The 15,785-nt window shown below is 32.9% G+C and overlaps 1 protein-coding gene across 1 annotated transcript in view; it reads right to left on the bottom strand.

The window, feature by feature from the left end:
• Positions 1 to 15,785, bottom strand: part of cux2b (cut-like homeobox 2b) — a 375,989-nt gene that overhangs the window by 176,040 nt on the left and 184,164 nt on the right. Inside the window, exon 3 of the mRNA XM_056464131.1 lies at positions 11,247 to 11,294. Coding sequence (XP_056320106.1) covers positions 11,247 to 11,294 — 48 coding nt within the window. The remainder of the gene's footprint in view (positions 1 to 11,246; positions 11,295 to 15,785) is intronic.

The following is a 15,785-nucleotide window of genomic DNA, read 5'->3' as shown; positions in this document are numbered from 1 at the left end:
TACTGTCATCATGGCAAAGATAAAAAAAATCAGTTATTAGAGATGAGTTATTAAAACTATTATGATTAGAAACGTGTTGAAAACAATCTACTCTCCATTAAACTGAAAAATTGGGGAATAAATAAACAGGGGGGCTAATAATTCAGGGGGGCTAATAGTTCTGACTTCAATTGTATATACACGTTTTCACTCACCAATAAGTTCCTGTTACTCAATTCAAATAATGAACCCAGAAATTAAATAAAGTATCTTATATTAGCAATAATAACCCCTCAAAACTAAAGAATTTGTCCCATTCAATCCTTCTACATTCCTGCGCATCCCCAATGAGCTCTGCTCTCAGCAAAGCGCCTCGATTGCACTAATGTGTGCACGTGTGCAGAAAACCCATCCACTCACACAGATGAATAATTTACTGCTGAGTGTCTTAAATGTTGTTGTGAAGCACCGGAGACCCTCGTGCCCCAGAAAACAGGTGTCTGACTGCGAATCCCCACAAGCTGCTGCTATGCTAGAGATGAATGCTGGCGTTTGCTAGGCCTTGTGTAGTCAGCTGGATTGCGCAGTTTTACCTCTTCGTCTGATATAATGGCGGGTGAAGATTTGTGGGCCGCAGGGGTTAATGGCACGAAACCGAACCCAGTTGCTAATTACATGTTCCGAACTATTTATCAGATTCTCCATCTGCACAGCGCCACGACTCTCATTGTGCACGCTAAATTACTCCTCGGATTATCTTTGTAAAGCAAGTTTTCATAATTAGGGCCCTGCGTGGATGTTTTCTCTTTCTGCGAGCGCCAACAGACACCGAGAAAATGAGCTGACTGCTTAATTCAAACCTGACATCTTAAACGGGGGACACAAAAGCATCTGCTCGCAGTCAAAACACCTGAAAAGAAGACTTGCTAAGGTCATTTTGGCACTTATATAGTGATAATCGCCATATATTTTATAGAGAGCTCTATAGGGAGTGATGAAGAAGCAAGTATTTCAGAATATCTGTATATCTGCATTATTATTGTATATGCATCCTACTGGACAATGGTTGGCAACAGGACAGTTCAATGGTTAGTAAATAAATAAAACAATAGTTAATAAATAAAACAATAAACCGGGGACACAAAATCATCTGCTCTCAGTCAAAACATCTGAAAAGAAGGCTTACTAAGGTCATTTTGGCGTTTATATCATAATAATCGCAATATATTTTATGGAGATTTCTATTTGCAATGACAAAGAATCAAGTGTTTCAGAATATCTGTTATTATATCGGTATTATATCTTTAAAAATTAATGTAAATACATCCTACTGGACAATAGTTGGTAACAGGACAGTTCAGTGGTTAGTTCACCAAATAAATTAAATAATTATGATAAACTGGTGACACAAAATCATCTGTTCTCAGTCAAAACATCTAAAAAGAAGGCCTACTAAGGTCATTTTGGCGTTTATATCATAATAATCGCAATATATTTTATGGAGATCTCTATAGGGAGTGACAAAGAATCAAGTGTTTCAGAATATTTGTTATTATATCGATATTATTATTATTGTATATGAATCCTACTGGGCAATGGTTTATCAGTACTAATGGACAGTTCAATGGGTAGTTCACCAAATAAATTAAATAATTATAATAAACTCGTGACACAAAATCATCTGCTCTCAGTCAAAACATCTGAAAAGAAGGCTTACTTAGGTCATTTTGGAGTTTATATCATAATAATCGCAATATATTTTATGATGATTTCTATTTGCAAAGAATCAAGTGTTTCAGAATATCTGTTATTATATCGATATTATATCGATCAATATAATTGTCTATGAATCCTACTGGAAAACGGTTGGTAACAGGACAGTTCAGTGGTTAGTTCACCAAATAAATAAAATAAAATAATAATCCGGTAACACAAAAGCATCTGCTTACAGTCAAAACATCTGGAAAGAAAATCTACTGAGGTCGTATTGGTGTATATATTGTAATATTCACAATATATTTTATAGAGATCTCTATAGGGAATGAAGAAGAATCAATTGTTTCAGAATATCTGTTATTATATCGGTATTATTATTATTGTCTATGAATCCTACTGGGCAATGGTTTATCAGTACTAATTGAACACTGACTAATTTTAAATGCAATTGGACAGTTCAGTGGTTAGTTCACCAAATAAATTAATTAATTATAATAAACTGGTGACACAAAATCATCTGTTCTCAGTCAAAACATCAGAAAAGAAAGCTTACTAAGGTAATTTTTGCGTTTATATCATAATAATCGCAATATATTTTATGGTGATTTCTATTTGCAATGACAAAGAATCAAGTGCTTCAGAATATCTGTTATTATATCGGTATTATATCTATAAAAATTACTGTAAATACATCCTACTGAACAATAGTTGGTAACAGGACAGTTCAATGGGTAGTTCACCAAATAAATTAAATAATAATGATAAACTGGTGACACAAAATCATCTGCTCTCAGTCAAAACATCTGAAAAGAAAACACACTAAGGTCATTTTGGCATTTATATCATAATAATTGCAATATATTTTATGGAGATTTCTATTTGCAATGACAAAGAATCAAGTGCTTCAGAATATCTGTTATTATATCGGTATTATATCTATAAAAATTACTGTAAATAAATCCTACTGAACAATAGTTGGTAACAGGACAGTTCAATGGTTAGTTCACCAAATAAATTAATTAATTATAATAAACTGGTGACACAAAATCATCTGCTCTCAGTCAAAACATCTGAAAAGAAAACATACTGAGGTCATTTTGGCTTTTATATCATAATAATCGCAATATATTTTATGGAGATTTCTATTTGCAATGACAAAGAATCAAGTGTTTCAGAATATCTGTTATTATATCGGCATTACATCTATAAATATTACTGTAAATAAATCCTACTGGACAATAGTTGGTAACAGGACAGTTCAATGGTTAGTTCACCAAATAAATAAAATAAAATAATAATCCGGTAACACAAAAGCATCTGCTCTCAGTCAAAACATCTGGAAAGAAAATCTACTGAGGTCGTATTGGTGTATATATTGTAATATTCACAATATATTTTATAGAGATCTCTATAGGGAATGAAGTAGAATCAAGTGTTTCAGAATATCTGTTATTATATCGGTATTATTATTATTGTCTATGAATCCTACTGGACAATGGTTTATCAGAACTAATTGAACACTGACTAATTTTAAATGCAACTGGACAGTTCAATGGTTAGTTCACCAAATAAATTAATTAATTATAATAAACTGGTGACACAAAATCATCTGTTCTCAGTCAAAACATCTGAAAAGAAGGCTTACTAAGGCCATTTTGGCGTTTATATCATAATAATTGCAATATATTTTATGGAGATTTCTATTTGCAATGACAAAGAATCAAGTGTTTCAGAATATCTGTTATTATATCGGTATTATATCTATAAAAATTACTGTAAATACATCCTACTGAACAATAGTTGGTAACTGGACAGTTCAATGGTTAGTTCACCAAATAAATTAAATTAATTAATAAACCGGGGACACAAAATCATCTGTTCTCAGTCAAAACATCTGAAAAGAAAACACACTAAGGTCAGTTTGGCATTTATATCATAATAATAGCAATATATTTTATAGAGAGCTCTATAGGGAATGAAAAAGAATCAAGTATTTCAGAATATCTGTTATTATATCGGTATTATTATTATTGTATATGAATTCTACTGGACAATTGTTTATCAGTACTAATTGAACACTGACTAATTTTAAATGCAACTGGACAGTTCAGTGGTTAGTTCACCAAATAAATAAAATAAAATAATAAACTGGTGACACAAAAGTATCTGCTTACAGTCAAACATCTGAAAAGAAGGCTTACTAAGGCCATTTTGGCGTTTATATCATAATAATCGCAGTATATTTTATGGAGATCTCTATTTGCAATGACAAAAAAATCAAGTGTTTTACAGTATCTATTATTATATCTGTATTATTATTAAATGAGTCCTACTGGACAATGTTTTATCAGAACTAATTGAACACTGACTAATTGTAAATTCAACAGGACAGTTCAATGGTTAGTTCACCAAATAAATTAAATAATAACAGGTAACACATTCATTTTCTTTTCGGCTTAGTCCCTTTATTAATCCGGGGTCGCCACAGCGAAATGAACCGCCAACTTATCCAGCACATGTTCCATGCAGCGGATGCCCCTCCAGCTGCAACCAATCTTGAGGAAACATTCATCCACACTCATACACTATGGACAATTTAGCCTACCAAATTCAACTGTACTGCATGTCTTTGGACTGTGGGGGAAACCCGAGCAGCCAGAGGAAACCCACGCGAACTTGGGGAGAACATGCAAACTCCACACAGAAACGCCAACTGACCCAGCCGAGGCTCGAACCAGCGACCTTCTTGCCGTGAGGCGACATCACTACCTACTGCGCCACCGCGTTGCCCATTATTTTATTTTATTTTAATTTATTTTCCATATGTACTATTACTGGTCAGAAGCAACTTTTCCTTATTTTAATTTTTTTTTATTTTTAAATATAATTTAATTTAATTTAATTTAATTTAATTTATTTTATTTTATTTTAACTTAACTTAACTTAACTTAACTTAACTTAACTTAACTTAACTTAACTTAATTTAATTTAATTTAATTTAATTTATAGATTAACACTTACTGATCAGAAAAAACTTTCCCTAATTTAATTTACTAAAATTTAATTTAATGTAATTTAATTTAATTTTAAACATGATTTTTAAAAAACATTTGAAAAATGTTAATGCCCAAAGTATTATCCGATAAATACTACCCATCATTATTGTATTGCACTGCAATACATGTGCTAATAATAAAAAACTACAAGCACTTAAATTTCAACCGCATTTAAGACACATTATTGTACACAAAGTAAAAACAATGAGCACAGAAATTATTAAAAAACAAGTATATCAACTGTGTAATTTGCTAATATATATATTTATATATATATATTGTTAAAATTATTGCTAACTCTTACAAATTCAACAGGATTTAGGGTTTTCATCCTTTTCTTCACTCTTGAGAGGAGTATTAATGTGAATGCTGTGTGGCGTTACACTTCTCAAAGCCTGTAAAAAAGACTGAGAGAGGGAAAACAGAAAAAGAAGTCGCCCACACTTCTTTCCAATATCAGACTCAGGTTGTGGTTGGAAGGGCATCCGCTGTGCAAAACATATGCTGGAGAAGTTGGCAGTTCATTCCACTGTGGCAATCCCTGATGAATAAAGAGACTTAGCCAAAGGAAAATGAATGAATGAAAGTTTCTGAACATTTCCATCTAAAATGATTGCTAACTCTAACAAAAACTCAACAGGATTTAGGGTTTTCATCCTTTTCTTTACTCTTGACAGAAGTATTAAGGTGAGCGCTGTGTGGCGTTACACTTCTCAAAGCCAGGAAAAAAAAGAGAAAAGAAATCGCCAACACTTCATTCCGATATCAGACCCAGCAGTGCGGTCGACTCTATTAAGACACACACACACACATGGTCGGACGCGAGCCTCCTCGCAGTAAATTTTATTAAAATTACCTTCATTATAAGACACTCTTCATTATAAAACCAAAAAGTGCTGCCGGTCTCCCAGGGCCTTTGGATTAATAAGGACAGCGATGTATTTTAAGCCGTAAACTCGACTTCTTACTGTCCTTAATCTCCTTTCCACTTCACAGGCCAAATTAACACCTCTCCCCGGCTCTGACGGGACCTCATTAGCTCCTCCGCTCCGAAAGAGAAAAAGACGAGGACCAAAAAACCAAGGAAAAGAGACGACCAATGACAGCCACCAGCTCAGGGATTAACCCTTTCAGAAGAGGAAATCTGGGTCGACGCGTGTTTCTAATCAGCCGCCTGCTTAACGATAATTAGCAGGAGGGAGGAGAGGGAGGGACGCGCGCAAATGAAACACCCGAAAGAAAAGAGAAACCTGTCATGTCGCAAACACTTCAAAGCCAGCCACTTCTCTTTTAAAAAGTGGCACGATAAGGGTCCTAAAACCACCGGGGACCCCAGGAGCTGGAGGAGGGAGGAGAACCAGGGCCGAGGAGACCCAAAACACACACACGCGGATGCTTCAGAGGGACACAAAACACACAAACACACACTCCACCTACATATCGCTGCAGTTCAAACTTCTCTGCCACAGTAAGTGGTCCCTGTGAAGTTTACCCATCATGCACTGCTGTCTGGGCTGCTCTGGTTGTGAAATTCGGATGTGAAATGCGTGGTGCTGGAGAAGAGTACAGTGATGATAATGGAGGATTTTGACACCTTTTTATTATGACAATTAAATATCAGTTTAATCTGTTAAACCCATGTGAGCGGTGTACTGTCAATCCTGGCCAGGACACTTCTCTTGCAAAAGAGATTTTAATTATTACAATTTTTAACAATATAATTTCATTTACTTTGAATTTTTTATTTGACATTTTTTTTAATTTTTAATTTTTAAAAATTTTATTAAGAATTTTATTTAGTTGTTGTTGTTATCATAGGTCGGCACGGTGGCGCAGTGGGAAGCACAATCGCCTCACAGCAAGAAGGTCACTGGTTCGAACCTCGGCTGGGTCAGTTGGCGTTTCTGTGGGGGGTTTGCATGTTCTCCTCTTGTTGGCGTGGGTTTCCTCCGGCTGCTCGGGTTTCTCCCACAGGTCCAAAAACATGCAGTACAGGTGAATTGGGTATGCTGAACTGTCCCTACTGTATGTGTGTGAATGAGTGTGTATGGATGTTTCCCAGTGATGGGTTGCAGCTAGAAGGGCATCCGCTGTGTAAAACATATGCTGAATAAGTTGGTAGTTCATTCCACTGTGGATTAATAAAGGGACTAAGCTGAAAAAGAAAATGTTATTATTACTATTATATTATACTATAATTATAATTATTAATAACAACAACAACTATTATTATTATAAACAAATATTAACAACAACAACAACAACTATTATTATTCATTCATTCATTTTCCTTCGGCTAAGTCCCTTTATTCATCAGGGCTTCACCACAGGGCAATGACCTGTCAACTTACCCAGCATATGTTTTTCGAAGCGGATGCCCTTCCAGCATTTTTTTTTTATTATTTTTTTTTTTTATTATTATTATTTTTAAATTTATAATTTTTTTATTAGCAACAACAACAACTATTAACAACAACTATTATTATTATTTTATTATAGTGTAACAAAATAGTATTATTGTTGTTGGTTGTTATTATATTATTTCATTATAATCATAATCATTATCATTATCATTATTATTATTATTATTATTATTATTATTATTATTATTATTAAAATTACATATATATTTTTTGTATATATTCATCAATTTATTATTATTATTATTTATATATTATTATGTATATATTTATATATATATTTATTAATATATTGTTATTACTATCATTATTGTTATTGTTATTACAGTAAAGTATCGATATTTATACATCATTTATGATATTTATACACCAATGCTGTATTTATTTGACCATTAGTTTTATAAAAATGTATTATTATTAAAGTGTAATAAAATAATTATTATTGTTGCTGGTTATTAGATTATTATTATTATTATTAAAATTATTATTATTATTATCACTATATTTATTTATCAATATATTATCATCATCATTATTATTATTATTATTACAGTAAAGTGTTGATATTTATACATCAATTATTAGATTTATATACCAATGCTGTATTTATTTGACTATTAATTTTATTAACAATAAATAAATTATAGTTGTTGGTGCTATTATTATTATTATTATTGCTATTATATTCATTATTATTATTATTTTTTTTTTTCATAACAATATTAATAATGATAATAACAATAAAACAATGGATGCTAAATCCTATTTCAATTCTACCAATATTATTCAGATTGTGCTGTTTAAACACATTCCTGTTTTTTGCAGTTGTGTTCTACTGCCGGTTATCTGTTCCACATTTACTGTGTGTTGACTCTTAGTCCAAAAAAAAAACCATTTAACAAAAAAGAAAAAGCCATTGCATTATGGCACAACATCATTCCAGAAGTGTGTCCAGCTGGATTCTCCGACAGCACCGCTCTCATTTCAGTACGCCTGAGCATTTCTGGACCACAGACGAGCATTGCAAAATATGATTTATGATGTGCTGTTTAATGGCTCTGAGAGGAGATCAGATGACTTTCTGGACAGGAGCATGTCAGGGAAGAAACGGCGAGTGCAGCATTACAGCGGGATGACAGAGAGAGTGAGAGAAAGAGAGAGGGAGAGAGATTCAGTACTCCTGCGTCTTAATGGAGGAGAGATGCTACTTAAGTCTGACGGGAAAATGATACCAGTCAATACAGCCAGAAGAGGAGGGGGAGATGGAGGACTGATACAGATGACGTGATGCACACTCATTTCCATGCCAGCGTCCAAAGCGATTGCTGTTTACATAAGACATATAGTTGAAGTCAGAAATATTAGGCCTCCTGTATCCTTTCCCAAATTTCTGTTTAACGGTGAGACATTTCTGAACATAATAGTTTTAATGACTCATTACTAATAACTGATTTCTTTTATCTTTGCCATGATGACAGCACATAATATTTGACTAGATATTTTTCAAGATACTAGTATTCAGCTTAAGGTGACGTTTAAAAGCTTAACTAATCAGGATAATTGGGCAAGTCATTGTATAACGATGGTTTGTTCTGTATTCAATCGAAAATAAATATTGCTTAAAAGGGCTAATAATATTGACCTTAAAATAGTTTTAAAAAGTAAAAACTGCTTTTATTCTAGACTAAATAAAAAAACTAATACTTTCACCCGAATAAAAAATATTACAAGAGTTGGCACCATTGGTGTAGTGGTTAGTGTGTTGACACATGCACTCCGGTGCTCACAGCAACCCGAGTTCGATTCCACCTCGTGGTCCTATGCTGATCCTTCCCCTCTCTCTTCTCCCCATGCTTCCCTGTCAATTATCTCTACTTTCCTATCCAATAAAGGTGAAAACCCCCAAAAAATAATTATTAAAAAATATATATATATATTACAGGAAATACTGTGAAAATTTCCTTGCTCTGTTAAACATAGAACGCAGCAGCACGAGTGGTCTTTGATGAACCCAAAAGAGCACACTCTGCTACTCACCCGTTTGCACTGGCTGCCAGTTGCTGCTCGCATCAAAATCAAAGCTCTGATGTTTGCTTACAAAGCGACCTCTGGCTTTGCTCCTTCTTATCTGCTCTCACTTCTGCAGATTTATGTGCCCTCCAGAAACTTGCGTTCTGAGAATGAACGTCGCCTCGTTGTTCCATCCCTAAGAGGGAAGAAATCACTTTCCCGAACTCTCACATTCAATCTGCCCAGTTGGTGGAATGAACTCCCTAACTACATCAGAACAGCAGAGTCACTTGCTGTCTTCAAGAAACCACTAAAAACTCAACTATTTAGTCTCCACTTACCTTCCTAATCATAAATGCCTCTCTGACTATACCACTAACTGTACTCTCTCTCTCTCTCTCTCTCTCTCTCTCTCTCTCTCTCAAAAAAAAAAAATAAAATAAATAAAAAAACTTTACTAATGCTTTGCTTCTTAGACTTTACACACCTGAAACTTGTCTATAGCACTTTTTCACTGCTGCTCTTATAGTTGTGTAAATTGCTTCCTTGTCCTCATTTGTAAGTCGCTTTGGATAAAAGCGTCTGCTAAATGACTAAATGTAAATGTAAATGTAAACATCATTTGGGAAATATTTGAAAAAGAAATAAAAATTAGGGCTAATAACTTGGTTTGGGTGTTTGAAAGGGCTCCTATTATGCCCTTATGTCCTATTATTTCCCCCCTTGCATCTTTCATTGGTTTGTAATAATGTTGCTGTCTGAGAACGCAAAAAGATCAGCACCCACAAAGTCACTCCAGCATGAACTCAAATACCGTCACTGAGTTTTCTTCCAGTAATGAACACATCACAAGCTATGTTTCCATACACTTCTAATGCATATTTTGGAATATCACATAAAAAATTCCTTAATGAAAATCCCAAAGAGCGTCACACACCTCCAAAAGCCACAACACGTTCATTGTGTTTCATCTTCAAGTTTTCAATTCCAGTTTATTTGTATAGCGCTTTTCAGAATAATAATTGTTTCAAAGTAGCTTTACAAAAGATGCACACTGTATTGTTGCATTAGAATCAAATTGGTAAAAGTTAAGGTTATTAGTTACATTACTGTATTAGTTACTAATAACTTTAACAAACTAACTATAGCTTTTAACAGTTAAAGTTATGATAAACATAGTTAACCTGCAGTTGTATAGTATAGGTGATGTGTACATGTCCAACTTCATGTTCTTGAAGTAATTTATTATTAATTTATTATATAAGAAATGTATTATATAAGAAAAAAGGACCACATTGGCTTACTCCTACAAAAAAAACAAACCTTGACTCAACCTAAAATTGTTAGGCAACTTGTTGCACACACTGTAAAAAGCTATTAGTTGAAAGTTTGTAAACCCATTGCCTTAATTGAATAAATAATGAACTGTGTGCATAATTCTAAAAATAAATGACAATAATAAGCTAAGTGAACTTAACAGAATTACTTAAATGTTATAAGTAGAATCAACTTTTGACTTAAAGCAATGGATTTACTCCCTTTTTTCAAGCAATCAGTTTTTACAGAGCAGCTTTGCTTTAGTTGACTCAACTTTTAACTTAAGTACTGTAGTAGACTTGATTTAAGTTGAGTTGACTCAAAAAAAGCTGTGCAGCAAGTTGCCTTACAATTTTAAGTTGAGTCCATTTTGACCCATTTTTTCTCTAGTGAAGCGTTCAGTTTTTCCACTTACAAAGTCCGCCATGTAAATAGCAAATGCGTCATGGTGCGCATGATGCATGATGACACTCTGATTGGTTTAATACACGTTATGCTCAAAACACACCCATAACTCATTAAGAGAATAATCACAGCCCTGTTAGACCATGTGCCAGAGTGCAAACCATATTTTTCCGTCCTTTAATATACCAAAAGTGGATTCAGACATGCCCTTAATGCTTTTGCGCCATGTGCTTTAGACTTTGCGCCCAGGTTGTTAAACTAGAGCCCAAAATCTCTGTTTCAATAATATAGATAAGGTGGATGTGATTATATTGGCATTAAACCATGAGCAATGATGACTGACCTGAGCTTGGAAACTCTTCAGGACGGGTGAAACCATCTCCAGCACCTCCTAAACAGAAAAAAAGACAAAAATCTGGTTAATTAAAAAAAAAATATTAAATGAATGAATAAACAAAAAAACGCACTCTAAATATATATATATATATATATATATATATATATATATATATATAAATAAAACACAACATAAAACACAAAATAAACAAATAAATAAATAAAATCATTTTGCTTGAGCCATACCACACCCTAAATTAAAAACATTAATAAATAAATAAATAAACTAATAAATAAATAAACAAATAACTGCACCCTAAATAAAAAACACAGCATAAAACACAAAATAAATAAATAAAATGGTTTTGCATGAGCCATATCACACACCTAAAAAATAAATAAATAAAACACACAATAAAACACAAAAAAACAAATAAAAAAATTTATAAAAACAAATTAATCGCACCTTAAATAAAAAAACACAACATAAAACACTAAATAAATTAATTAATAAAATGGTATTGCATGAGCCATATCACACCCTAAAAAAAACACATCATAAAATACAAAACAAATAAATCAATAAGTAAATAAAAAATAAATTAAAACACACTAAATCAAAACAAAAATAAATCAATAAAAATAGCATTGCATGAGCCACACTGCACCCTAAATAAAAAATAAAATAAAACACACAATAAAACACAAAATAAATAGGTAAATAAATAAATAAATACGCAAATAAATAAATAAATAAGTAGATAAATAAATAAATAAAATGTCATTGCATACGCCATACTGCACCATAAATAAAAAATAAAATAAAACACACAATAAAACACAAAATAAATAGGTAGATAAATAAATAAATACGCAAATAAATAAATAAATAAATACATAAATAAATAAATAAAGTAGATAAATAAGTAGATAAATAAATCAATAAAAATAGCATTGCCTAAGCCATACTGCACCATAAATAAAAAATTAAATAAAACACACAAAACACAAAATAAATAGGTAGATAAATAAATAAAAACGCAAATAAATAAATAAATAAATAAAGTAGATAAATAAGTAGATAAATAAATCAATAAAAATAGCATTGCATAAGCCATACTGCACCATATATAAAAAATAAAATAAAACACATAAAACACAAAATAAATAGGTAGATAAATAAATAAATAAATAAAATAGCATTGCATAAGCCATACTGCACCATATATAAAAAATAAAACACATTTTTTAAACATTTTTAAGTGACAATTTTGTGATTATTTGTAATAAAAACATCATAATGCAAAAAAAATTTCACATATTCTGGGAATAAAAAACACTTTTAATGTAGCATTATTATGTTATAAATTTACAATTTTATGGATAAAATGTAATTATTTGCTATAAACAAAACAGCATCATGCTGAAAAAAAAGTTAAGTATTTTTTCAAAACAAGCTTTTTTAAATGTATTTAAGCTTTTTATAATTATTTGTTTTGGAATTCAAAAAATACATATTTTATATAAGACATGTTGCTATCACTAAATATAAAATAAAACAAATACATTAGTTAAAGTTATTTATTGCAACTTTTATATTATCTTTAAGTGACAATTCCGGGATAAAATGTGATCATTTGCTTTTAAAACAGCATCATGACGCAAACAAAATTGTTCAAGTATTTTACTAGCTTTGTCAACAAACTATTTAACTTGTTTTAAGGAAAAACATATTTTACTTGTGTGGAAAATCCTTGTATAATATAAACATTTATATATTTAGATATACTAGATGAACTCAGAGTAATAAAAGCAGTGTAGATATTGCTCTAAACTCAGAATCTTCGGCTGAATACAATAATAAGTCCTCCATTAACACCGATAACTCCTCTGATTCTCCCGTCAATCCATTACCGACACTTTGTTTATGTTCAATTACGCCACAATCTTTAGCAATACGCCTAGCATGAAGCTTCTTGTGCTGCAGACATTTGCTAATCTTGTAAATTCTGATTGTCACTGATGACATTTGTGTCAAGTGGAGAGCAAACGAGGAGTCGAGGAGTCTGACGGCGGATCGTGTCCGAGCTTCAAACGCAGCCGCGGAAAAAAAAGGGAGGCCGCTAACGAGGAGAAATGTAAAATGTCAAAGCGCGTATAATGAGAGACGCGTGACAAGCATTCCTGCTGCCGTCACCTTTACCTGAAGAGGAATCGCAGGAGGATTAGACTGACGGATATTTAAACGCAGAGGGACTTGAACTTAAAGACGTTCGGCGGAGGATTTTCCTGCGTGGCTCAGGTTTTATTCATATTTTTTTAAATATTCATGGGTGAAGCTTAAATGCTGATTGGCTGTGTGTGACAAAGCAACGTCAGTAAACACTAGAAAGCTTTTAGAGAACTTACAGTTTAAAATTCAGCTTGTTTTCTATTTAAACATATTGCAAGATGTGGAACACAGAATATGTGGGAGGGGCCAAAATGGGAGGGGCATGACAGATAAGGGAGGAGTATAGAAAACATGGGAGAGGCCAAAAGGGTGTAGTACAAAAAAAAAGAGGATTAAAAAGGGGAGGGGTATACAATAAAAAGGGTGGAGACAAACAAGATAGGGGGCGGAGACAACATAAGAGTGACATTTAATGATTTAATTTAATAATTAAATTATTGGCATTTAATACGTTTAATCTGAGGTTCAAAATAAAACAAAGGCTTTCAAACTGTTTAATGCATGTTTGATTAAGATGTGGAACACAGAATATGTGGGAGGGGCCAAAATGGGAGGGGCATGACAGATAAGGGAGGAGTACAGAAAACATGGGAGAGGCCAAAAGGCTGTAGTACAAAAAAAGAGGATTAAAAAGAGGAGGGGTATACAATAAAAAGGGTGGAGACAAACAAGATAGGGGGCGGAGACAACATAAGAGTGACATTTAATAATTTAATTTAATAATTTAATCATTGGCATTTAATACGTTTAATCTGAGGTTCAAAATAAAACAAAGGCTTTCAAACTGTTTAATGCATGTTTGATTAAGATGTGGAACACAGAATATGTGGAAGGGGCCAAAATGGGAGGGGCATGACAGATAAGGGAGGAGTACAGAAAACATGGGAGAGGCCAAAAGGCTGTAGTACAAAAAAAAGAGGATTAAAAAGAGGAGGGGTATACAATAAAAAGGGTGGAGACAAACAAGATAGGGGGCGGAGACAACATAAGAGTGACATTTAATAATTTAATTTAATAATTTAATTATTGGCATTTAATATGTTTAATCTGAGGTTCAAAATAAAACAAAGGCTTTCAAACTGTTTAATGCATGTTTAATTAAGATGTGAAGCACAGAATATGTGGGAGGGGCCAAAATGGGAGGGGCATGACAGATAAGGGAGGAGTATAGAAAACATGGGAGAGGCCAAAAGGGTGTAGTACAAAAAAAGAGGATTAAAAAGGGGAGGGGTATACAATAAAAAGGGTGGAGACAAACAAGATAGGGGGCGGAGACAACATAAGAGTGACATTAAATGATTTAATTTAATAATTTAATTATTGTCATTTAATATGTTTAATCTGAGGTTCAAAACAAAAACAAAGGCTTTCAAACTGTTTAATGCATGTTTGATTAAGATGTGGAACACAGAATATGTGGGAGGGGCCAAAATGGGAGGGGCATGACAGATAAGGGAGGAGTATAGAAAACATGGGAGAGGCCAAAAGGGTGTAGTACAAAAAATAGAGGATTAAACAGGGGAGGGGTATACAATAAAAAGGGTGGAGACAAACAAGATAGGAGGCGGAGACAACATGAGAGGAGTGACATTTAATAATTTAATTTAATAATTTAATTATTGGCATTTAATATGTTTAATCTGAGGTTCAAAATAAAACAAAGGCTTTCAAACTGTTTAATGCATGTTTGATTAAGATGTGGAGCACAGAATATGTGGGAGGGGCCAAAATGGGAGGGGCATGACAGATAAGGGAGGAGTATAGAAAACATGGGAGAGGCCAAAAGTGTGTAGTACAAAAAAAAAAGAGGATTAAAAAGGGGAGGGGTATACAATAAAAAAGGGTGGAGACAAACAAGATAGGGGGCGGAGACAACATAAGAGGAGTGACATTTAATAATTACATTTAATAATTTAATTATTGGCATTTAATACGTTTAATCTGAGGTTCAAAATAAAACAAAGGCTTTCAAACTATTTAATGCATGTTTGATTAAGATGTGGAACACAGAATATGTGGGAGGGGCCAAAATGGGAGGGGCATGACAGATAAGAGAGGAGTATAAAAAACATGGGAGAGGCCAAAAGGGTGTAGTACAAAAAAAAGAGGATTAAAAAGGGGAGGGGTATACAATAAAAAGGGTGGAGACAAACAAGATAGGGGGCGGAGACAACATAAGAGGAGTGACATTTAATAATTTAATTTAATAATTTAATTATTGGCATTTAATATGTTTAATCTGAGGTTCAAAATAAAACAAAGGCTTTTAAACTGTTTAATGCATGTTTGATTAAGATGTGGAACACAGAATAT

The sequence above is a fragment of the Danio aesculapii genome, chromosome 8 (assembly GCF_903798145.1).
Source record: "Danio aesculapii chromosome 8, fDanAes4.1, whole genome shotgun sequence".
Lineage (NCBI taxonomy): Eukaryota > Metazoa > Chordata > Actinopteri > Cypriniformes > Danionidae > Danio > Danio aesculapii.
Note: the sequence above shows the minus strand (reverse complement) of the source record. Positions and strands in the feature narration are given on the sequence as shown.